The sequence below is a fragment of the Euleptes europaea genome, chromosome 9 (assembly GCF_029931775.1).
Source record: "Euleptes europaea isolate rEulEur1 chromosome 9, rEulEur1.hap1, whole genome shotgun sequence".
In the NCBI taxonomy this organism is placed as follows: domain Eukaryota; kingdom Metazoa; phylum Chordata; class Lepidosauria; order Squamata; family Sphaerodactylidae; genus Euleptes; species Euleptes europaea.
In genome coordinates, this window is record NC_079320.1 from 68,428,797 (window position 1) to 68,454,455 (window position 25,659).

Genomic DNA, 25,659 nt, shown 5'->3' on the forward strand with positions numbered 1-25,659 from the left:
TAAGATCATCTACAATGCAGGTTGTAGAGAATGTGTTACATTCTACATTGCTCATCTTTTCCTTGGATTTAGAGCTGTGTACTAGAGTTTGTTTCAGCCTGCCTCTGAAACCCTCTCAGGGTAGAACAAGATGTTATGTACAGTTCCATGATCCCTTTAAAGTACTTTTTTGAGGTGGTTTGTATAAAATGCAGTTGTGGGGGGCTGGGCTTTGAAGGGAGACATTTACACAGCAGGGCAGTTGCTTCAAAGCCCTTTCTACTTTGTTGTTTTCCTGCTGAAAATCTCTCCCATGAGGCTTCTTTTATGCCTGCTGACAAATCAAAAAAGTTACCCCCAAAGCCAGTCTCTTCCTTTCAGAGATCCAGAAGTTACCATCCTAGAAGACTATCCCACCATCATTACACATGACACACAGTTCCCTTCATAACGGGTGAAGTTGTTGGGAGAGGGAAAGCAGCGGAGTTTGGTGAGAAGCAGTATGAATGAGAAGGTGGTCTACAGGGCACCGAAATATAGACGGGGATACAGAGAGAATTCAGATATCATATGGAGAACAGAGTGAGTAACACTGGATGCGGAGAGATGGGTGATATAATTTGATCTGAATTAGACGAGATACTGAGATCCATGATCAGATCCCCCCACATTTTTCTAATAGAAATAGCCACTGTGGAGGGCACCCTGTCTGAACTGATACTGTGCTGGGTGGGCAGAGGTGCGGGGGTTTAACTCTTCCATTCCATACAGTTGAAACTGACACATACAGACATCTTGCATAGATAACTCTTTTTGGCCCTTCCTCCCTGGTTGTGTTTGTTTGTATGTAGATATGTTTTTATTGTGTTGTCAAAAGTTTGTATATACTTTAAAAAGTATGTTTTAACGTTTTAGAGCATTTAATGCTGTGATGTTCTTAGCCTTAGGGACACTATTTGGTTGGATAGGTGGCATATACATGTTTTTAAAAACGACTAGCCTTAGAAGAAAAAGGGGATAAGATGGGTAAAAGATGAGTGACATTTCGAGTTTTACAAAGCTTTCTGCAGAAGTGATGCAGTCTCATTCCTGAATAAGACTTTTTCATCTCCTAACTCAGTTTTTAGGAGAAGATGAGCTATTAAAGTATGAATTTCACTGGGTTGTCTGGTAATTAATAAATTCATAGACTCCACTTACTCTTCTTCAGCCCTGTTAATGAGGCAGGTTGTGAAAAGGGGTACCTAATTTCTCACGTGTTTTGCAATATTTAATTCTTTTTTTTTTATTTAAAAGGTCAGTAAAAATCAGCTGGCAGAATTTTTTTTTAAAGAAAGTGTGGGAGTCAGAATGACATAGTGGTGAGAGTGTTAGACCTTACCAGCTGGTCTTGGTCAAATCACTCTCTCTCACTCCAACCTACCATACAGATTTGTTACGAACATAAAATAAGATGACTCTGACCGTTAACACATGGCTCCTGCTTGTCCCTGTTTAGTTGCTCGCCTTTTGATCTGGAATCCGCAAAATCAAATGCATGGTTATGAAGGAGGTGGGTGGAGGCGAGGGGAATCCGATGGCAGGTGCAGGCGGTTGGGACTGCTTGAAGCCACTGCCGCTCTGCCGTCCCCTGGGTGGAGGCAGCTCTCTTGGGAGACAAGGGGAATCCGGCTGCGGGTGGTGGCATGGGAGCAGAAGGAGAGGGGGAGAGGGAGGTCTGGGGGGTGGAAGGGTGACGGCTAGTGGCTTCTTCTGGCGGGGAGTCAACCAGTGGTTGCTGCGAGGCTTCAGAAAGTCATGACAAACCAAGATTTGGAAGACCTGGGGACATTCCGGAAGTGGATGGGTCAATCATGTAGACCGGAGCCAACCATGCATGTTGACTGGGGAGATTCGCGACATGCCCGGGAGATTCGCTGGACAAAACGGCAATGCGTTTTCAGCCTCTGTTTAGACTGACCTGAACTTCTTGGAGGAAATATGGAATACAGATGTCATAAATAAAGTAGTGCATATTATCTGATGTTTCACCCTTTGTATATTATCTGACATATTCTGAATATATAAGCATGTAATAATTAAGTGTGTTCAAGTCGCAGCCAACTTATGATGACCCCTTATGGGATTTTCAAGGCAAGAGATGAGCAGAGGTGGTTTGCCATTGCCTTCCTCTGATCTTCCTTGGTGGTTTCCCATCCAAGTACTTACCATGGCCAACTTTGCTTAGCTTCTGAGCTCTGACAAGCTCAGGGTAGTCTGAGCTATCTAGGTTATTAGTCTGTATACCTTTTATTTAAAAATAAGGGGTATATGCACAAAGCTGCAGGAAGTAACCATGGCAAAAAATTATTCTATATACATCTTGGTCTTTTATGCATGGCTATTTAATTTGCTGTCACCCCTCTGATGACGTCGGGTCTTTGTTTTGATTATGCATGCCATTTCTGATCACTAGAGGTCACCTTGCTCTCTGCCTGCGTTTCCGCAGGTTTTGCCCATGTTACCAAATTTGAGATAAAACAGGTAGTAACTGAAAACGCAGGCAAAATGCAGGGAAATGCAGGGGGGAGTGAGGTGACCTCTGACGGTCAGAAATGGCATGCATAATCAAAACAAAGACTTGAAGTCATTGGAGGGATGACAGCGAGTTAAACAGCCATGCATAAAACACCCTTGTTTTTGTTATGGTTACTTCCTGTAGCCTTGTGTACACACCCCTGATTTTTAGATTAACCTTAGATTGCCCTGGAAATTTGAAAGCGTGCTTACATTCTTAAGGAGAATACACCACTCCTGTAGACGCTCAAAATCGTATTGGCAGGAGCAGACCAAAGAACTGCTATATCTGTGATGAAATTGCTGTATTCTGCAATTAAAATACAGGCTGAGATAATGTCCAGCGCATAATTTACTCAGATTCTAACCTTTTAACTGTTAGATATATTAGGATGAGTAATGTATGGTGACTCTGAAGAGAATTTATGTCGATAATTTTGTTAGTGTTATCTCTTTTTATCTGTTTTTACTCTGCTTATGAATAGTCCGTGGGCCATAATGAAGACTGACTGACTGAGCCAGTGTGGTGTAGTGGTTAAGAGAGGCGGACTCTAATCTGGAGAGCCGAGGTTGATTCCCCACTCCTCCACTAGGAGGAGCCTGCTTGGTGACCTTGGGCTAGTCACAGTTCTCTCAGAACTCTGTCAGCCTCACCTCCCTCACAAGCTGTCTGTTGTGGGGAGGGTAAGGGAATGTGATTGTAAGCCGCTTTGAAGACTCAAAGGTAGAGAAAAGTGGGGTATAAAAACCAACTCTTCTTCTTCCTGTATCTTCGGCAAATATATTGTATTGACATTTAATTCATACCCAGATTGGGAAACAAATTTTCTTAATAATTATTAACTGTTTTATGCATAAGCATTGCACAGCACAAGAATCATAACATATTATCATTTTAGAAGTTTAATAATTTAAGGACCATAATCTTAACCCAGAATCTTACCACAGCTGCTAAACTACCCTGAGCCAGGTTATTACTATTTTAACTTGGCAGCAAACAACCTTAAACTCAGCTTCTTTGGAAAGACTTGAATGCCTGTGAGTTTACAACAGAGATGCCCACATTGTTCCTGATGTGGAGAACTAACTACATATTTGGTTACTTTTTCATAAGGAGAGAAAACCCTGCTGTGTGGGAAGTGGTTTTTGGCATCAACAACTTAGACCATCCTTCAATCTTCATGCAGACCCGCATGGTGAAGACAATTATTCTGCACCCCCGATATAACCGAGCTGTGGTGGACTATGATATCAGCATTGTGGAACTCAATGAAGACATCAACGAGACAAGCTATGTCAGGCCAGTCTGCCTACCCAGCAGGGAGCAGTTAATTGAGCCAGATACCTATTGCTATATCACTGGCTGGGGACATATGGGCAACAAAAGTAAGATGAATGTTTTCCAGATTCTTTCACAAATCTATTTACCTTCCACTGGTCTCTGTCAATTATGTAGCTCTAGTGGAAATCCTCTGTCTCAAGCACTAGCAATGAACCTTTGCTGTACTTTATTAAATACTTGAACATAAGAAATTCTCCCCAGCCAATGTTCTTAGCTTGTTTATACTTTACACTTCATTTCATGTGTAGATATGTCATAGGAAACAAGGTCCAAGAAAGGATATGTGCTTGGGAGAGAACTGCATACAGAGCTGTACATTGCTGTATTTTCTAACCCTAATAGTTTCTGTTGTCAAACAGAACAGCATTTTGGCAATCTTATCAATAGCAGAAACAAAGTGGTATTTCTTCCACACAATACATCCCCTTTCTTTGGATCCTGACCATGTTGTATAATTACTTGTCTCTTACAAAAGTCAGCGGCTTTTCTCATTGTCAGTCACATGTAACCCCATGGAGCAGCAAATAGTTTAAAGTAAGTCTTTTACTGAAAATTATTGTGAGGGAATGCGAAGTTTCTCTGGCGATTATTTTGACTACCAAAGAACATGCTTTTCAACCAAGGATGCTAAGTCAAATTACGACTCTCCCACTTGGCATTTAAATATGGGCCACTTCATAACTGAGTGCAGCATTATGGCTGAAATCTCCTTCTACATGGTTGATGTATGTAAATGTCTAGCCATATGGATTAGCACAGCACTTCCTGAAGATAAAAGTAATAATCTACACTGTTCTGCATCTGGTCAGGGCCAGTAGTCAATAACCTGTTCAAGGAATTTGCATGCAATCTGTGAGGCAAAGGGAGATGTGTGCAGTCTTAAAGATTCTCCTCCACAAGATGCTAAGACCCAGCTCTCGTAAGTAAACTGAAAATTGCATCCTGGCATTTTCTGGGACACTACAAGGGAATCACAGAGCACATCTTTCAGATTCTTGTGTGAGCTGAAAGTTGCAATCCAATATCAATGGCATTAAAGGGGAAAGGAATAGGGTTGTGCATATCGATATACCCGAACGGAAAATAAACCCGAAATTAGCTGTTTCAGTTTTAGTATATACCAAAACCTGGGGATCTCATCTGCCCAAAGCCGAATAGACAGTTCTCAAAAAACCAAATAATTATTCGGCTTTTCGGGTTCAGCTTTGCTCAGATGCATGGCTCTGTGCTTTCTCCCATTTCTCTCTCTTTTTTTTTTGACTGGTTTGAGGTTGGAGTCATGTAATTGGAGCCAGCTTGGTCTGACCAACCATTTAGTGGGTTGATCTGGATAAAGCATAAGGGTTTTTTAAAAGATGGGGCTCACCAAGTCCCATCTGGAGGGATAAACCCTCCAACTAAATAGAACTGGCTTCAACAGCTGCTCACACCACCAGGCTTCCAAAGGAGACTCTCTCACCCGCATGGATGAGCAGTCTCCTTCAGAAGAGCCCCCGTGATTGAGACTATTGAGACTTCAGCTGGCTCCGATATCACCCCTCCCCCAAAAACCTACTGTCAAACTGAAGGTCGCCCTGAGTAGAGGCTTCGTTTCCCCGCACCGTGATCATGTCTTGAATTCAGATTTTTGATGACTATAATACAGGACTGTTCACAAAATGTCATTTGCCACCAAAAGAAATTTTTTCTGTGACTTATTTTTCTTGCATTTAAGCCTTTTCCCTCAGTTTGGAAGCTAATTTGCATGGGTATCATGCTACGTGCCCCAAATATGAACAGCGCCCCCATACTTTGAGGCACCAGCCTGTCAATAGGCTCTTTCTGCCAGTCCTTGGCAATGCTGAACTTCTGAACCTGAAAACCAATGGACAACTCAGCTCGCAAATGCCTGGAGGATGGGGGCAACCCCTTTGCGGGCCCATAAAATGGGACCACCTGTCCCAAAGTTCACCAAACTTTGGTGACCATCTAAGGAGATTCCCCTGAAGCCACACTGCAAATTTGGGGACTCTCCCTCCAAAAATGCTCCCACAAGGACTTTGAAAAAAAATCCCCTCGACTATAATGGACCTGAATTTTTCAGTAAACCCGAAAATAAAGCTGAAATAACCCTTACCAGTATGGGTATTCAGTTTATTCCGGGTTTACAAAAAAAAGAGCAGGCCCAATAAACCCAAACCCAAAATTTACCTTTTTTTTTTTTTTTTTGCACAACCCTAGAAAGGAATCCTTGGGGGCACTTATTGGATTGTGTGGTACAGATGCATTCATGGCACAGTGTCGTGAGCCAGCTTTGGCCTTGATGTTTCCATATGTGATGGCAGCTGTGAATAGCCCTGTGAAATTGGGCTTGTGGCAGCCATACCTACTACTCTTACATACAAAGGACCTTGGTCAGTCCTTGGTCAGATGCTATGGTGCTATGTAACGACTGCTTTAAGTGCAGAGAGGAAAGTATAGTGCTAATTTAAGGCAAATATTTAAGTTTATATTTAGAGTATCAGAGTGAAAAAGTGAATGTAGTTCTGGAATCACAATTATAGACAGCACTGGAGAGTTAGCTCCCATGCATTCTAAAATTCACCCAAAGACTAAATTTCACAGGATAATAAAACCTTTTGGGTTTTATTAGAAGTTATGTTATTGTCAAATGAATAAATATTTCATGCTCTCCACACACTCCATCCAAGCAGTAGAAAGTTCCAGGGGGAGTTGGTTGGAGAAATTACTTATCGTGTGTCAGCAATATTTGTGTTTTTACTTATCGTGTGTCAGCAATATTTGTGTTTTTACAAATACAAATGTATAGACAGAGGAGGCGGTAAGCAAGCATAAACAGTACTGATACTGAAACAGGATGATTATCCCGAAAGCAACAGCAATTCAAGGGTGTTCTCCCCTACTGTGCTCCCTAGTCTCCCTCCCTAGCCATATGCAAAACAACCTCTTTCCCCCACTTCTGCACACAAACTGTGCAATCCTATGCAGAGTTACTCCAGTCTAAGCCCATTGAAATGATAGGGCTAAGACTGGAGTAACTCTCCTCAGGATTGCATTGATAGTCTCAGGTAGAGCTCTGGTCACCTACTTCACCTTATCAGGGAAGTACAACTTGTGCTCCTCGTTCTAGGAATATCAACTGAATATCAGTGCTGATCAGTAAGTGTCTTCAAGCTATATTGAAGTCTAGAGAAATGAACTGTGCTTCACTTTGCACAACAGAGCATGGTTATGATGTAGGGTTGTCAGGTCCTTCTTTGCCACTGCTGGGAGGTTTTTGGGGCACAGCCTGAGGAGGGCGGGATTTGGGGAGGGACTTCAATGCCATAGAGTCCAATTGCCAAAGCGGCCATTTTCTCCAGGGGAACTGATCTCTATTGGCTGAAGATCAGTTGTAACAGCAGGGTCATTTACGCTTGGTAATTAGCAGCGTGTTCCAGGCCTCCATATTTTTTTGAGTTTTGCACGCTGAACTGTCTTTCAGGAAGTGACTGCGAAGCCGGCACATACCTACTTTGCATTTCTTAAGAGCTCCTTTAACGCAATCTTTTGTGTTTGCTTCACCCCCACACCAAAGGATCCCCTGAAAAAACCATGCAAAATGACAGCCGTGCATTAGCTATGCAAACGGCTGTTGGCTAATGGAAAGGACAAAGGAGCAGGCGAGTCGGGTGTGTGTGGAATTTCTCCTTTTGCGTCAGGACCGTGAATAAGCATTTTAAAGGTTGCATTTTTAAAAAAGAGCTTTGAGCGAGCATCAAAATTGACCCTGCATAAATGGCCCAGGAGAGTACTAGGTAGTACCTGGAGGTTAACCAAAACAACAAGCAAGCACTGATGGCTGTAGCAAAATTATATTATTTCAATGATTTCAATTATAATTCACTTATAGTCCAGTTAACATTCACTAGATCATTCAATGTTTTTATCATTATATAAGTACCTGGAGGTTGGCAACCCTATTATGATATCAGTATTTATGCACAGCTTATGTTGTTTGACAGAGATCCCGTCTTTCCCTCTCTTTAGTGCCTTTCAAACTTCAAGAAGGAGAAGTTCGTATTATTTCCTTAGAACAGTGTCAATCGTACTTTGATATGAAGACCATCACCACCAGGATGTTATGTGCAGGTTATGAGTCTGGGACTGTGGACTCCTGCATGGTAAGCCAGTTCTAGAGAAGCAATACAAAATACACATCTTATTATTTTCACAGATGTTGGCCCGAATTTAGAAACATTGCTAGCCATAGTGCATCACTGAGCTACCTAAATTTGCCCAGTGTGTGGTCTTGTTTGGCATCTAAACTGAAGCAGGATTTGGGGGTGGGGGAGGGGAGCATCCAAATGACATTGTCCTGAAATTGCTCACTTTCTCGGTTTTCCCTTCCTTTGATACCATCTCTGAAACCTGGTTCGATACAGACTTTTGAGAAAGGTGATGATAATAATAAATTTTATTTATATCCCTCCTCCCCTAGCGAACTGGGCATAGGGCAGCTAACATCATATAAAATACATCAATCACAATAGTTTATAAATACATTTCAGTTAATCTAAAATTAAAACTAAATCCCAATTCCACCCCGATGGCGCTTAATTTCTCCAAATTAGGGAGGATGTTATTTTGAGGTGGCCGAGCATCTGTGTCCCTTCATCGATGTCTCATAATCCCGAAAGGGGGTGGAGACGGAAAGGACATAACCACAAGCAAAGGAATTTAAAGGAAGAACCCAGGGAAGGAGAGGGAAGGAAAGGAAGAAAAGGAAAAATAAGGGAAGGGGAAGGGAGGGGAGGGAGGTTGGCTCTTTATATATTCCCATTGCTGACCTCAACCATAAGCCTGGCAGAACATCTCTGTCTTACAGGCCGTGTGAAACTGAGTTAAATCCTGGTTCTCATTAGACAGAGATGTCCACCAGGCTGGGGCCAGGGCTGAAAAAGCCCAGACTCTGGTTGAAGACAGCTGGATGAATTTTGGGCCAGGGATCTCAAATCATGCTCTCTCAGGCGACTACTGGGAGAGGCCGCCATCAACCATTGTTATCTTGTTAGTTCCTGAGATCAGCTTCATCTGACTTGAGTGGCCCTCTTAGCAAGAGTAATAAAATAACCTGCATATTATTGTAGGGCGACAGCGGAGGACCCTTGGTGTGCGAACAGCCTGCCGGACGCTGGACATTGTTTGGCTTAACCTCTTGGGGCTCCGTCTGCTTTTCCAAAGTTTTGGGACCTGGAGTTTATAGCAACGTGTCTCATTTTATTGAATGGATTGAAAGGCAAATCTACATCCACACATTTCTGCTCCACTGATTCATCAAGATGGAAATACTGTGCAGAGCGAAAGGGGGGAAAAGCAAAGCCCATGAGCACGGAAGAAATGAAGACGTCAAGCTGAAGGACTCTGGTGAATTATAAATTCTAAAGGTTTGCAGGTGTCTGGCAGTGGAACGGTATCAATGGATTTGTAGGTCTTCTGGTGGCAAAACTACTTCTAGGTAGAAATCAGTTTTTTCAAAAATCCTTTCTGGCATTTTCTTTAGCAGAGTTGTGTTATTTTCTCTCACACTCACTCACTCACACAGACACAGAGAGGAAGAATCAACCAGTTTATCATATGATATGATGCCTTTCAGACACTTAGGTGGATTTTGCAGACGTATTAGCTTTCTATGATGTCAGGAGAGAAAAAGTATGTACTACTGAAGACATTGGCTTGGAACCGCTTCCTACTTTGACCTTGACCAGGTTCCTAAGGGTCCATTAACCTATGGGAGAAATATTTAGGAGGGAGTAGATGATTGCAGCTGTGCAGTGTGCTTCCATTTGTGCATTACAGCATCCAAGCCACAGTTTTTAGTCTTGAGCACTTGCAACAAAGCACCTGCGCATTTGCAAAGATGATGAGCACATCTGAAGAGTAGCCCTTTTTCTGAATCCAGCTCCCACCCTCCCCTGTATTCACTCGCCGAGAGATAATTGTTTGGGTATGTCAGATGCTGTTAAACTATGAGTATATTCAGACCCCAGATTTATTGTTTAAGCCAATGCCCATTGCAAAAATAATTACAAGGAAAAACACAAATCAGTACAGAAAAGGTCAATCTGATTAGCATGGCAAAAGACCCACCCACTTTAAAGGAAGGGTTATCATAAAGAGGCATAAAAATTTTAAAATTAAGAATCACCAATATGATCCACAGTATGGGGAAAATGTATTGCATGAGATGGCAACAGAAACTAAGGCAAATAATACTGTCCTACAGCTGACAGGCAGATTTCTAACCTCTCGCAAACAATCTTTTTTTTAAAATAAAGTTTTATTAATTTTTTCACAGATAATAGCAAATACTTCAATGATCATGATATATCAATCAAGATTAAAAAGTAAAAGCAGTTTGTAAGATATAATTATATAAATCACTTTTCCATTATGCTAAATATTCAATTTTAAAATATAAAATAAAATAAAATAGACTTCCCCTTCAACTTCCTCCATCCTTTTATAAAATTTGTTCCCCTTTTGTATTGTAGATTCTAACCCCCATATTTTCCCAAAATATAAATGTTAACATTTGATCTAATTAATCTTGTGCACCTTACTTACTTACTTACTACAAGAAATAGACTATGGTAGGAATTTGCAATTTTCAAAAGGAATTCTCTAGGAGGTAGTGCAGATCCTCTGTGTATTGCATGCATGCCACCCATGCTGAAATGCAGTTTCACAGATTGTCTCAGGTACTACTCCACAAAACAGGTGCTAGCTTCTAAAACCAATAGAAGGTACATTGTGACAGGAATGGACTGGAGACCGCCTCTGGGAGTGCCATGCCTTGCTTGTAGCCTTTTAGCATCTTCTGTTGGATACTCTTATTGGCACATGATGATAAACACCCTTCAGATGGATTCATGCAATGAAATTCCAGAGTTCTACCACGGCTACCTGTGAAGGTTAGAATCTCCAGGCAAACAAAGATTAACAGCGCATTCCTGAAAGGGCTTAGGAGGCAAACTAGTGGTGTTGCTGCCCGGAGCAAAAAAAAACCATGCAACCCTCATAGGGTTGCACAGGAGATACGCCAGCAAAAAGCTTTTACAGCAAAAAGCTGGCGTATCTTGCCAAAAAAACAAGGGGCGTTCCGGAGCCAAAACAGCTCAGGAAGCTGACTAACGTAGGCCCCGCCCCCAGCTGGCGCCGGAATGCCCGGGTGCCTTCTAGGCGCCTTCTGGGCGCCGGCGATGAGGCCCCTGCGCCGGTGGAGGCCTTTGTTGGCCTCCTAAGGCCTTTGGGTAAGGCCGCCGGTGCATTTGAGGAATGCGCTGTAAGAAGACTATGGAATAAGCGGCTGTTAAGTAGTGAACTATGGGTAGAGTAACAGCCTTATCATTACCAGACAGCAGATAGATAGTTTTTATCATGGGCAAATCATATTGACTCCATTCAAAGACAAACCCAGCTGCATTGATTAAAAAGTAAAAAAGTAAATCTCTGAAGTAGTTGATTAAAAAGTAAATCTCTGAAGTAATTTTTTTTGTATCCTCAGTTCCCTTGATTTAGGTAGAATTTAATGGGATCAAACAGGACACGGAATTAATTGAGTGATGGGGAAGAATTGTCCGGGATTTTCTCCCAATTCAGATTTGTCTTTACATTTTACATGTGGTAAATTTTAATTTTTATATTTACGTCATTTGAATTTTTATAACGTTCCCATTTGTGGGTAGTGTCACATTGTTTTCTTTAAAGAAAACACTGTAAAATTTTATCTAATAAGTTGGTAGTCAAGATTCATTAATTTTGAATTTGTGCAAAATGTTTTCAGTGGTCCGGCTTAACTAGTTTGTAGCTCAAACAGAAAAGTATGAACTGTGGAGGCTGCAACATTCAGCATTCTGATGCTTAGTAGTTAAGGACCGGCCCCCATGCAGATAGGCATATCTGCCCAATGAGTAGGGTTGCCAGGTACTAGCTGGAGATCTCCTGCTATTACAGCTGATCTCCAGCTGATAGAGATCAGTTCCCGGGGAGAAAATGGTCGCTTTGGTAATTGGACTCTATGGCATTGAAGTCCCTCCCCAAACCCTACCCTCCTCAGGCTCCGCCCCAAAAACCTACCAGTGGTGAAGAGGGACCTGACAACCCTACCAATGAGGCAAGCTACAACGACCTTTTAGGGTTCTACAAACGCTTGGGGGAACCAATAACTTTGTGAATAAATTTGTGAAAAAAATTGCAAAAATATTAATTCTTAAAAAAATGATTTGGGACTCCCCCCCCACATCTGTGCAGATACTGAAATAAGAAGTTCCTGCAGCAGCTTGTGTTACCATAATAATGCAACATGGCTTGTGAAAAGATGGTGGCCAGGAGGACAAGGAAATGGCCACCAGCAGGAGAAAGTGAGGAGAGGCGAGCCAGAACCAGAGGTTGAGGGTGGGGGGAGGTAAGCTGGAAGGGAGAGAGTGGAGTTGATACCGGGGGTGGTAGTGATCTAGAACCCAAAGCAGGGAAGCCGGAACAGGCAAAGGGAATAGGGAGAAAATGGGAGTTTCCCTTCCCCACAAATCCTCATCGTTCTCCCTTGTCTTGCAAATTGTTTTAACATGTTTACAATCCCTCGTCTTCTGCAAACCACCGTTGCTTTATTAAACTTAATTAGAAATCCAGTTGACCATCTGACGGCTTGGTTCAGTAATTCAGTCTGTAAAATTCAGGTTTGCTGTACCCCAACTACCTTTTTTTTATGCCAATGCCCACCACCCTCCAGCCTTCTCTCGCCCTGCTTCCAGTAGCCCTCAGGCACTCCTGTCCTTCAGTCCTACGAGTCGTTCCCTCGCCCGCCCTCTGGTTTCACAAGTCCGTGTTTCTCTGTTGTACTATAGATGAGAGTAAGTATGATATTAAATTTTGTCTTGCGTTGCCGCAGAAAGTATTTGTATATTTTTCTCAGTAACTTGCCACAACATTCCACTTAGAGAAAATATATTTCTATAATTTTGTATATGTATTTTTATACTGCTTTTTTCTATGTACGCTCAAGCGAGTGTTGTGTGTGGTTTTAAGGAAGCGGATGTTGTTCTTCTGATACAGTGATTCCCCCCACCCCGTGTGTTGTTGTCATAGATAGACAATCAAATGTATCCTGCAATTGTAACAGAGGACCTTCCTTTCAATTTGTTCTGGTTCTTTTTACGGCTAAAAGTGAAGCTGCATATGTAACCCGTGTCACATCAACAATCCAGTTTGCTTTTATTTCACCCATATTAAGCAAAAAAAATGCACATATTTATTTTTTCAGAATAAATTCTGTGAACAAAAATAGCCTCAAGTTCCCTATCATATCCCGGTTGCAGATCATCCCGAATAAGGTTTCTGAGTGAGTCCAGCACTGATTGGCTGTTTTGCCTGGAGGGAAAGAGGATTTCATTTCTCAGTCTAGTTACGACAGGTATTCAGGACCCAGTACAAGTTGTTAGGGTCTTGTAGGGTGCCTGTAAGATAAGGCGATCGTTGCAATGCAGAGACACATAGAGACTCACTCTAATTCCAGAAGTTTAAGTTACATTTTATTAGCCCAACATCTGGATGTTTCAGTGGCTTCGTTTCAAAAGCATGATAAAATTAACCAAACAGTACTAAGAGGGTTACCAGCCTCCAGGTGGGGCCTGGAGTTCTCATGGACTTACAACTGATCTCCAGACTACAGAGATCAGTTCCAATGGCAGCTTCAGAGGGGTTAGGAGACATGGAACTGACCAGAGAGGTTGAATGCTCTAGGACTTCAATTTCTCCTGTATTATTTAATAGTTGACCAGGTACAGGTGTTGCATTATATGCCTCCTTTGTAATTAACATGCTCGTTAAAGAGTCAGCAGTGCTGATAACCCCCTTAAAATTTTCGACAAATGGAGGAGTGTTGAGAGGAATTTTGACCAGTTTCAGTTATACAGTTCCATGATGTCTGCATAACTCATTCTTCAGAAGTGAGTGGAATCTCATTTTGAACTCACAACAGTTAAAAGGTATCCAAAGTGTCTTAACCATTTGTCTACCATTTCCAAAGCCAGTGGTACCAGTCCAAACCAACTGGTTTCTCTCTCACCATTCAGCAGTATGGAAGAAGAAGAGTTGGTTTTTATATGCCAACTTTCTCTACCACTTGAAGAAGAATCAAACCGGCTTACAATCACCTTCCCTTCCCCTCCCCACAACAGACACCCTGTGAGGTAGGTGGAGCTGAGAGAGCTGTGACTAGTATAAGGTCACCCAGCTGGCTTCGTGTGCAGGAGTGGGGAAACAAATCCAGTTCGCCAGATTAACCTCTACCACTCATGTGGAGGAGTGGGTAATCAAACCCGGTTCTCCAGGTTAGAGTCCATCGCTCCAAACCACTGCTCTTAACCACTACACCACGCTGGCTCTCAAACAAAAACAAAACACCACAATGTTGATAGTCTATAGACATAAGGATTGTGCACCTTAGTTAAAGATTCTTCCAGGTACATTTTGGTATAAGATACATACATGTACAGTTATACAAATCTAATCTTATATGTGTGGTTTGGTAGCATACTGTGAAGATCATCCTTGTGGTCAGCTGTTGAAGTATTAACATTAGTGCTCTTGTGTAGCTAAGGGACAGGGTGGTGGTGGTGATTGGTGGTCTAATGGCACTGCGTCAAGCCCCCTTACATGGTGGGGAACCCTCAAGGACTTGTGAGGTGACACCTCACCCAAGTCTGCAGAAAAACCTGGTTAGTGCATGAGTGCAAGATATCTGTAGATGGGGGCCACACTTGAGAAATAGATATACAGATGATGTTTAGTTACTGCAACATCTTATTACATTTATTTCAAAGGGATTTATTTGCAATTATGCTTTGCTGAATTGTACTGATATCTCATACAATCTCTTTCTTTTACTGGTGGATATATTAGAACCTGTGGATTCGATAAAACTCTTTTGATTGGATATTAACTGCACTTACAGCGCATTCCTGAGAGGAATGCGTGTGCTCGGCTTAGGAGGCAACGCAGCGGCATTGCCTCCTAAGGAGGTTTCGACCCGGCCAAAACCTCTGCGCAAAAAAATGTGCAACCCTCATAGGGTTGCATGGGAGGATACATATCTTGGCGTATCTCGGGGGAAAAAAAGGGGGCGTTCCTGAGCCTAAATGGCTCAGGAGGCCCGCCTACTGGCCAGCGCCGTAACACCCTGGGAACGCCTCCCGGGTAGCCGCTGCGGCCTTTGCCGGCGACCCGATGGCCGCGGCAGCCTCCGCCGGCGTTCGGGCCTGGAGCTGCTGCCCCAGTGGCCGGAGATCGGCATCTGGCCCAGCACGTCGGCGCTGGGGCCACAAACGTCGGTGTGTGCCTCCCGGATGATGGTGGGCGCTGTGGGCCCTTATGCTGCCGTGGGCCATTGCCGGCCTCCAAAGGGCTTTGGGTGCGGCCGCCAGCGCAGCTCAGGAACGGGCTGTTAAAAACACCCTTAACATTTAGGTTAATTCTACATGTTTCCCGCTTGCAAAGTAATAATGCATTCTCAAGTTTGTTTCTTTAATTAGTGTCAAAAAAATCTGAGCACTATTTTGCTTGGATTTTTTTTGCAAGATTGTTTTGAAGAACTTTCTGCTGTACGCCCCATTGTTGTATGAGCCTCATCCTCTTTTGTCTCCTGACAGACTCAGAAAGTACATGAAACAAGCACCTTTCAACATGTGCAGTACAGCCAAACATCAGAACAACCACAACTGTAAACTATCCAAGACTGTATAAAATTGATTTAAATGCTTCAGCGGTCAATATTTCAAAGCATTCTATAATATCAAAAGTACAAAATATCCCTGAAGGTATGAATGCAGTATTTGAAAACACTTTGTGTTATTTACGGAAAACAAATGAATCAACAACAGAGATGTGGTTGCACGGCCATCTCAGGTTAATAACTGTTTTCTTTAATTTGGCTCTGGCCATCCCTCAAGCGGAGAAATGAAATGCATAAGTACTTCCCCTAATACAAAACAAATGGGGATGCATGTGGCATTTTGTTTTTAGGGATACTCTCAGCCTGACTCCCACTGGGCTTGTATTGGTTGCCTCCATGGAGTAGATGAGAATCATGATGCTTATGCAGGTAGCAACTGTGGTTAAATGCCTTCCACTCTAGCAGTTTAGTGCCAAAGTTTACAGTCCCATGGGGTAATTGTTGGATCTTCACTCTGTACAGGCACAGAGGTTATATGGTGTTCCTTGCTAGTTGTATGTGTGTGTGTGTGTGTGTTGGCCCATGAGGGCATATGGGACCAAAGCTGCCAGAAAAAGCAGGGCACTGCTATACCAAGGTGAACCAAAGATTCCAGGGCTCTGGACTCCATCTTGGCGACCTGTGCAAACTTTGGCAGCTGTCAGGCAGAGTTGGGTTGTTTGCATTCCTCTGACCTTGAGGTGGAAAAGCTGGAAACAATAGGAAGTAAATGAGCCTCCCTCGCATCCTTAAAGAAGCGCTCCAAGCAGACATCTGGAACTGATAGCCAGCACCTTAATCCCATCAGCAATCAGAGTCTGTTCCTAAAACTCAAACCAACCCTCTTAGCATATCTGAATCATCCTCCAGCCTCATCTTAGCATGCAGAATACGTTAAGCCAAGACATCTCTTGTCTACTCCACCCTTCCTGGGAAACTCCCAAACATCTTCACACATCTGAGAAACTATAGTAAAGTATTTACTGGTACTTAATCAGTCAAACTAAGGTATTCTTCCATGTTGCCATTATCTCATGGCATTCCATACTTTTAATATCTCAGCTATCAGAGAAGTAATTAAAGTTTTTTGTCCCTGGCAAAGTCCATTGTTTTTGCCAGTTACCTTATGCAGCCTGAGGGCTCATTATTCCTATAAGTAGTGGCCTTTTTGCCATTCATACCTGTGCGTGTTTTTCTTAGATCCAAGACACCCACCCCTTACTTGTGTGTAAGGTCCTTTTCCTTCCGAGAGGCACTGGCTGTTTATCTGTCACTCAGCGCTGCTATAATTTGGAAGCTGCATTCTTATGATTGGTAAATATCACCCCAAATCCTCATATTTGTGCCCACCCCCTCTTATTTCTTAGGCTCTTGTGTGTATAGGGCATGTGGATTTTGTTGCAGTGTGAGTGTGTGCTTAAAATCATTTTTTTAATAAAACCCATAAAACTTAGAAACAACATCTCTTTATTTAAGAGATTTCCAAGGAGGCTTATCTATGTAAAAATTGGTATAAAGATCCTGTACCCCTCCCTCTCGCTTAGCTTAGTCTCCAGAACACTAATTCCCCCATCTAAAAATGGAGACTGTCTATTAGCGGTAACGTGTGTGTGTTAAGTGCCGTGAAGTTGCTTCTGACTCATAGTGACCCTATGAATTAATGTCCTCCAAAATGTCCTCCAAAATCTCTATTGGCTGGAGATCAGTTGTAATAACAGGAGATCTCCAGCTAGTGCCTGGAGGTTGGCAACCCTAGATGGGGTCCTAAATGTCTATGAACTTCAGATGGCTTGCATCATAATGTTCCTGAAGACCTCAGTGTTTGATCCTATTCCTTCTGAAGTCTGTACCCATATTCCAGAAATTCTGCAATTTTATTTTGTAAAAAGATATCATTTTTTTAAATAACCAAACTAACCCTTTGCATTGTTTTTTGCATGTGCATGCATGAGTCTCAAGACAGTCATTTAATGGTAGCAGCTGCAGTTTTTTAAAGGCTGTCTATATTACAAACAGGAAACAGTAACTTTTTAATAGGCCACCCGCTCCTATTAAAGTTCCAAAGTCAAGCTTGGATGAATACATGAAAACTGGATGAAAACAAGATAATTAATTTGTTGCTAGCAGCTTTTATATAAAACATGTCTTTCCCACTGCAAACCATTGAGAGAGGAGCATCAAGTCCAGACACGTCCTTTCTAGATTTTTGCAGAAGATAAAATTGTAGTTTTTAGTGAGGTTGGTTTATCTTTTGGTAGGATATGAGGTTCACCTAAAGAAAGGAGATACAAAGAATGACAGCAGCATATTTAGGGGAAACAGGGTCCCCATTTTATGTTTTATTGGGGAGGGGCTGTGGCTCAGTGGTAGAGCATCTGCTTGGCATGCAAAAGGTCCCAGGTTCAATCCCCGGCATCTCCAGTTAAAGGGACTAGGCCAGTAGGTGATGTGAAAGACCCTGGAGAGCAGCTGCTGGTCTGAGTAGACAATATTGATTTTGATGGATCAAAGGTCTGATTCAGTATAAGGCAGCTTCATGTGTATGTTACTATAGCAGCATAGTAACAGTAGAAGAATGGTTCATTTACAGTTTGGCTTTCTATTGCCCCAGTAATTGATGGAACATTAGCGATTATTCAAAATTAAAGATATTTACCTTGCAGCACTACTTCCTTTGGCAGCGGACAGCTGTGGACCGTGTAGGTGGTAGTGGTGCAAAGCGATGATGTGATTGGCCCCTCCCACTACTGAACTATGTGGTAAGCACTGTGGCAACCACTGTATTAACATATTGAATTAGATCTGGATTATGTGAGGTTAACAGTAGACAGTAGAAAAGGGACAGGTACAGAGCACTGGTGGAGCCGAAGAAGAAAGGTGGCAGGTCTGAGATAAGAAGATAAGGCTGTTTAGCTTGGAAAGAAGGCGGCTGAGGGGAGACATGATAGAGGTCTATAAAATTATGCATGGTTTGGAGAGAGTGGACAGGGAGAAGCTTTTCTCCCTCTCCCATAATACTAGAACGTGGGGTCATCTGCTGAAGGAGGGTGAGAGATTCAAAACTGATAAAAGGAAGTGTTTCTTAACACAACACATAGTTAAATTGTGGAACTCCCTGCCCCGGGATGTGGTGATGGCTGCCAACTTGGAAGGCTTTAAGAGAGGAGTGGAGTGGACATGTTCATGGAGGAAAGGGGTATTCATGGCTACTAGTTAAAATAGCTACTAGTCAATCAATCATCACCTTTATTGGCATAAAAAGGAATAATCAGAACAGTCTAAATACATCCAGCATCAAGTTTAAATTTTTTACAGTTAAGATACAAGCTCCCTAATGCTTATTGCACGTTGTAGGAATTCTGCTACCCGATTGGTTAAGTCTGGGCTTTGGTTATTCAATAAAAACAATAATTTATATTTATCAGACGACTCCTTGTTTTTACTTAGCAAGGGTAATAAGAATTTGACCCGGATTTCTGCATACAAAGGGCAGTATAACAAAACATGAGTAACAGTTTCAACATGAGCATACTCAGAAGGGTAGAGTCTATTCAAATATGGAACTTTACAATATCTCCCCTCTCTCAGCACTGAGGGCAAAACGTTAAACTTGGCCAGCATAAAAGCTCTTCGTTGATGCGGATTAGTTAAATGATAAAAATACGAAGCAACTTTGTTCAAGCAAAAGGGAATTTCCATACTCAGCGGGGAGCAGGTTCTCCTAGCCGCACTCATCATAAGTTCTTGTCTTTCCATACCCAACAATCTGCTCTTAATTCTAACAAATATCGAGTTTGCAGAGTCTAGGGTCAACCCATCTAAAGAAATCCCCAGAGATTTAATTTTATGTTCAATAAGTTTTGACCATTTGAATTGAACATCGGCAAGCATCATGTGTGTGGGACTGGTGGGTCCTGATGTAAACACTAGACGCAACCAAAATTTAATTGTGCTCAACCAAGCTCTAGTTGACAGCAGCTTTTGGTTAGGTTCCAGGCTTAATGCAGCATATGGGACAGATTTTGGCACTCCTAGGATTTTACGAAAAAAGGAAGATTGTAAACTTTCAATTCTTTGATTTAACGTGTTAATTTATATCGGGATACCATATAACAGTTGGACACACGTCTTAGCAATAAAAACCTTGAGTGCAGCGGGCACGTATTGATTGCCTTTCCCATTAAAAAAACGTGCTGTAGCCTGGGCTGTTTTTTGCCGTCATTGTGACAAAATTTTGGTGTACAGCCCAGCTTACAGTTAAAATGTAATCCAAGGTATCTAAAGTGCCTAACCTGTTCTATATTATTGCCGCCAGTAGTCCACGAACAGGGTTTCCATGATTTCGAAAAGACCAGCACCTTAGATTTCTCATAATTTAACTGAAGCTTGTTATCATTACAATAATTTAAACAGCATTGTAGCAGACGTTTTAGGCCAGTTCGTGAACGGGATGGTAAAACTGCATCATCTGCGTACAAAAGTAGTAGAACATGGAGCGAGCCAAGTTTGGGGCTATGACCATCTATGGTTGCTAATATTGGGGCCAAATCATTTATATACAGATTAAAAAGAAAAGGTGCTAAAATGCACCCTTGTTTGACCCCTTTGTTAGTTAGAATTTTTGAGGTTAAATTCCCTTTTGAAGTATATTTGACCTGGCAGCTGATTTTAGAATATAGTTTCCTAATTAGGAAGAGCAACCTCTTATCGATCTTCATTTTAGTTAATTTGACCCAGAGAAGTTCCCTAGGAATGGAGTCAAAAGCTCCCTTGAGATCTAAGAAGGCAGTATAAAGTTTGGTACCACTGGTTCTTTTAGGTTATCCGGGCTGTGTGACCGTGGTCTTGGTATTTTCTTTCCTGACGTTTCGCCAGCAGCTGTGGCAGGCATCTTCAGAGACACTGTCCTTCAGTGTTACTCCTCTGAAGATGCCTGCCACAGCTGCTGGCAAAATGTCAGGAAAGAAAATACCAAGATCATGGTCACACAGCCCGGATAACCTACAAGAACCAATGAGCTCTGACCGTGAAAGCCTTCGACAATATTTTGGTACCACTCTTTCCACTATATTTGTCAGCTAAATGGGCAAGAACAATACAATGGTCTAAGGTAGACTTACCCTGTCGGAACCCAACTTGTTCAGGGCCAAGAATATTTTGATCTGCCATCCAAGCAGAAAGAGATGTCTTGCATAAAGTTTCCCTATTATGGATAGCAAGCTTATGGGCCTATAATTTACCGGTGAAGTGGGATCTCCCTTCTTATATATTGGAACTATAAGCGCATTTAACCATGCATCTGGCATCTGACCTGTTAGGTCGACTAAAGTAAACAGAGAGGCTAATAGCAAAGCCCACCAATCCGGGTGGAGCTTGAGAAGATCAGATGGAACCGCATCAGGATCATGGTCCTTTCCTGTTTTTAATTGGTTAATTAATGTTTTTATTTCTTCTGGGGATATGGGGGGCCAATCTGGAGCCTCGATTGGGTTTAATTCTGTCGTTCCCCTAGAAAATTCTCCCTGATCATAAAAAAGGTCTAAAAAATAATCATACCATGTAAGGGAGGAAATTTTTGAACTTGGGGTTTGTTTAGAAAAGCATCAGAAACTAATGCCCAGAATTGTCCGGTATTATTAGTAAGGATGGACTTGGTTAGCTGGTCCCATTGCTTGCCAATAAAGGATTTATTTTTTAATTTGATTAAACGATTTAACTGTTTCTTAGCGTTAAAATATTCAGCTGGTAATGAGTTCCTTTTAGTGGCACGGTACTGATGGTAGATCGTTCGCAGATAGAATTTCAGACTACAACATTCCCTATCAAACCAGGGGTTGGCTACTAGTCATGATGCATACCTATTCTCTCCAGGATCAGAGGAGCATGCCTGTTATCTTAGGTACTGTGGAACACAGGCAGGATGGTACTGTTGCAGTCGTCTTGTTTGGGGGCTTCCTAGAGGCACCTGGTTGGCCACTGTATGAACAGACTGCTGGACTTGATGGGCCTTGGTCTGATCCAGCAGGGCTTTTCTTATGTTCTTATGAAGAAGGTTTTTATATGCCGACTTTCTCCACCACTTAAGGAAGAATTAAACCTGCTTACAATCACCTTCCCTTCCCCTCCCTGCAACAGACACCCTGTGAGGTAGGTGGGGCTGAGAGTGTGACTGGCCCAAGGCCACCCAGCTGGCTTCGTGTGTAGGAGTGGGGAAACAAACCCAGTTCACCAGATTAGCGTCCAGCGCTCATGTGGAGGAGTGAGGAATCAAACCCAGTTCTCCAGATCAGAGTTCTTATTTACTTAATGGCATCATCAATGGTAGCAGTTGCTGTTTTTGAATGTCTGCATTGAAAACTGGTGACAATAAACTTTAATAAGGGGGTAGTCTATTAAGAAGTCTCAAAGTCAAGTTCTGAAAGTGAAATACCTTCCTTCTAATAAATCTGTAACAAGCACACCAGTTCTTGGCAAATTTTGAAAGCGTTTTGGTGGTCAGTTATTGAAAAGAGAAAGACACGGCATAAGCAAGCTAATTCAGAGTACTCTCAGTGGTGTTATAGGTCTAGCAGAGTTGTACACCAAGAGACTGATACCTCCCTGCCTGCCTAAAATCTATACATTAGTTTTAATGCAGCCTACCTATATGTAGAGCAGCCCCGTGGCGCAGAGTGGTAAGCTAAGGTACTGCAGTCAAAAGCTCTGCTCACAACCTGAGTTTGATCCCGACAGAAGTTGGTTTCAGGTAGCCGGCTCAAGGTTGATTCAGCCTTTCAACCTTCTGAGGTCAGTAAAATGAGTACCCAGCTTGCTGGGGGTAAAGGGAATATGGCTGGGGAAGGCAATGCACCCCATGAGCCATTAATGACCCGGTGTTTGCACAGTGGACTACCGTTACCTTTACCTACCTGTATGTGGTTAGGACCATAGGTAAAAATAAAACGAACAGCCAGCATGGGTAATAAGAGGAAGGGAACATATCAGAGCGGAGTACTGTTTTATGGTATAAACATCTATTTTAAAAAAGAACAAATTTAACACTGTTTCTTATAAAATGAAATAGCTAACTTTCAGCAAGTATTACATTTCACATAATCATCCTAATAAGTACAAAATGCTGTCCTTTTATATATATTCGCCTCTCCCACATTCTCTGTTAGTATATTTTCCAGAGAAAAGTCTTATATATTTAATCTATGAATCTTGCTTCCAGGAAGAATTGTAAGTATTGTTTGTAAGAGACTGATTAGGCTCAACATCTTGCACAGATGTTCCCAGCAGGGATCAGAGTGTATCTTGTTAGAGAGAGTTTCTAACATTGCCCCCAGATCCAAACATTACAATTTTATACTGGAAAGAACAGTCAAAATTCAGCAAGCCCCCCTCCCTCAGTCTTGCTCTCAGCCCATACAATTTCTCCATTGTGGTCCACAGAATAGAGCAATTGGGGGGGGGGGCATTTCAACAATACATGGTGTGTGCACACCTTGAATAACTCATTGTAAATATATTTTTTTAAGTGGCTTGATGATGGTGGGGTTGCGTGTTACATGAAAAATAAAAGTCATGTGAGAAATATAGTTTAAATATACCAAGATCTCTGTTGGCTTTGGCAAAATAAGCAATGGTCCATTTTTGGTGGGGCATGCTAATACCTCCCTGTTTGCTCAAGGCGGAATTCAAACCATTCCTATTTATTAGAGAAATACCATCGTGGTCCTCTTCAGAAGTGAATTCCAAGCTTCCATCTTAAAAATCACTGACTCCGTATGTGATGGAATGGAATTCCTTCCAGGGGGTGTAAGATAGGTGTCCAGTACCCTCCCAGTTCAGCTTGCTCTTATTGCCAGGTGTCCTGATCCGAACGGGCATTTCTCTTCCAAGCCGTGCCCGAAAGCTATCCAAAACAGTCATGCATATTGGTAACAGCTACAGCGTGCCAGCCTGGCGTTTGCAGAATTGGCAGACTTGTTTCCAAGCGATCAATTCTTTTCCCTCACAGTGGGGCTATCCTTCCACCGTGCAGATGACTTTTCCGCGGCACAGGGATCCGACCTTCTAGTCGTTTGGCTTTCATCAGTGGAGTTGGAAAGACAGTACTTTGCATCACCCTGAATATATACCTAGAATATAAAAAGAGTGGGGAGAGTTGTAAAAAAACAGGGTAAATAAAGTGTAACTCTTGAGAATGTAGCCTTGGGAAAATGTACTATTGAACACATGAAGCTGCCTTTTACTGAATCAGACCCTTGGGTCCATCAAAGTCAGTATTGTCTACTCAGACCGGCAACGGCTCTCCAGGGTCTCAGGCAGGGGTCTTTCACATCATCTACTTGAGCAGTGTAGTTCCCCATATTTATTTGCCCATTACATTTTCCTCTCCTCTTTCCTCTAAGGACCTCATGGCAATTTGCATAGTTTCCCTCCTCCATTTTACAAGAACCATGTGATGTATTATTGGGGTAAGAACCATGTGAGGTATTATGACAGGCTCAAAGTTACCTAGTGAGCTTCATGGTAAAAAGGTCAAGGTCCCCTGTGCAAGCATCGGGTAATTCCTGACCCATGGGGTGATGTCACATCCCGACGTTTACTAGGCAGACTTTGTTTTACGGCGTGGTTTGCCAGTGCCTTCCCCAGTCATCTTCCCTTTAACCCCAGCAAGCTGGGGACTCATTTTACCGACCTCGGAAGGATGGGAGGCTGAGTCAACCTTGAGCTGACTACCTGTAACTGACTTCCGTCGGGATCAAACTCAGGTCGTGAGCAGAGCTTGGACTGCAGTACTGCAGCTTACACTCTGCGCCACGGGGCTTGAGCTTCATGGTACAGCATGGATGTTTCTGTGTGAAGGACCATTCAACCAAGTTAGTCCCACAGTTTGAAGTGGTATCACAGTACAACATATAAAGGGTTGGGAGTAGACATGGGGAAGTGAAAGTGTCCAGCTCAGCTCTGATGCTCAGTGGACGACTTTTTCCAGACCACTTCTCTTTACTAAGCCACAACACTGTCTATGTAAAAGTAATGCAACATCAAACCGGTAGGATGAAAGTCCCCAAACTACTGCCAAACAGGGCAATCCTAAACAGAGTTCAACACAAAGTTTAACTCTGCTTAGGATTGCTGTGTAAATCACCTGACAAAAAAAGCCGCTCCAAGTTCACTGTTCAGCTTTAAGAATTTAGGTCGATGTGGAGGTTTAGCAATATTTTTGGGGTTGTCATCCTTATATATCAGCAGAGCTTTCACTGAGGTGGTAAACCAGCTTCAGATTACAGGTAGGACCTCACAGGATGACACTAGTTTTATTTATTTATTGGTCTTATATCTCGCTCTATTTACTGGCCAAGGCCGGCCTCAGACCGGCTAACAGTCATAAAATATAACACACATACATTTAAAACACAATACATATAGAATTTAAAAACTAGGTCAAATATCAGTAGATTATTGATCAGTTGGCGCCATTGCTCATCACAGGAACCCATGGCGAGTCCAGGGAAGAGCAATCTGAGTCCCCAGTTATAATATACAGATTAAAATTATAAAGAAGGGGGAAGAAGAGTTGGTTTTTATATGCCGACTTTCTTTACCACTTAAGGAAGAATCAAACCGGCTTACAATTGCCTTCCCCTCCCCACAACAGACACTCTGTGAGGTAGGTGGGGCTGAGAGAACTCTAAGAGAGCTGTGACTAGCCCAAGGTCACCCAGCTGGCTTCATGCGTAGGAGTGGGGAAACCAACCTGGTTCACGAGATTAGCATTCGCAGCTCATGTGAAGGAGGGGTCAAACTCAGTTCTCCACTGCTCCAAACTACTGCTCTTAACCACTACACCACGCTGAGGGGAGGGATGCCAGCTGAAATGAACACCGTCACTCAACCGTAGGCCTAGTGGAACATCCCAATCTTACAGACCCTGTGGAACTGCGCAAGATCCCGTAGGGCCCTGGTCTTACTAGAAAGAGGGTTCCACCAGGCAGGGGCCAGGGCCGAAAAAGCCCTAGCTCTGGTTGAGGACAGCCGGACA

The 25,659-nt window shown here is 42.6% G+C and overlaps 2 protein-coding genes across 2 annotated transcripts in view; one reads left to right on the forward strand and one right to left on the reverse strand.

Annotated features, from left to right (window-relative positions):
- CORIN (corin, serine peptidase) overlaps positions 1–9,226 on the forward strand; it is a 126,107-nt gene extending 116,881 nt beyond the window's left edge. The window contains exons 20-22 of the mRNA XM_056855088.1: positions 3,650–3,921; positions 7,907–8,040; positions 9,007–9,226. Coding sequence (XP_056711066.1) covers positions 3,650–3,921; positions 7,907–8,040; positions 9,007–9,189 — 589 coding nt within the window. The 3' untranslated portion in view covers positions 9,190–9,226. The remainder of the gene's footprint in view (positions 1–3,649; positions 3,922–7,906; positions 8,041–9,006) is intronic.
- Positions 9,227–23,622: 14,396 nt separating this feature from the next.
- Positions 23,623–25,659, reverse strand: part of ATP10D (ATPase phospholipid transporting 10D (putative)) — a 52,442-nt gene continuing 50,405 nt past the window's right edge. Inside the window, exon 22 of the mRNA XM_056855089.1 lies at positions 23,623–23,749. Coding sequence (XP_056711067.1) covers positions 23,623–23,749 — 127 coding nt within the window. The remainder of the gene's footprint in view (positions 23,750–25,659) is intronic.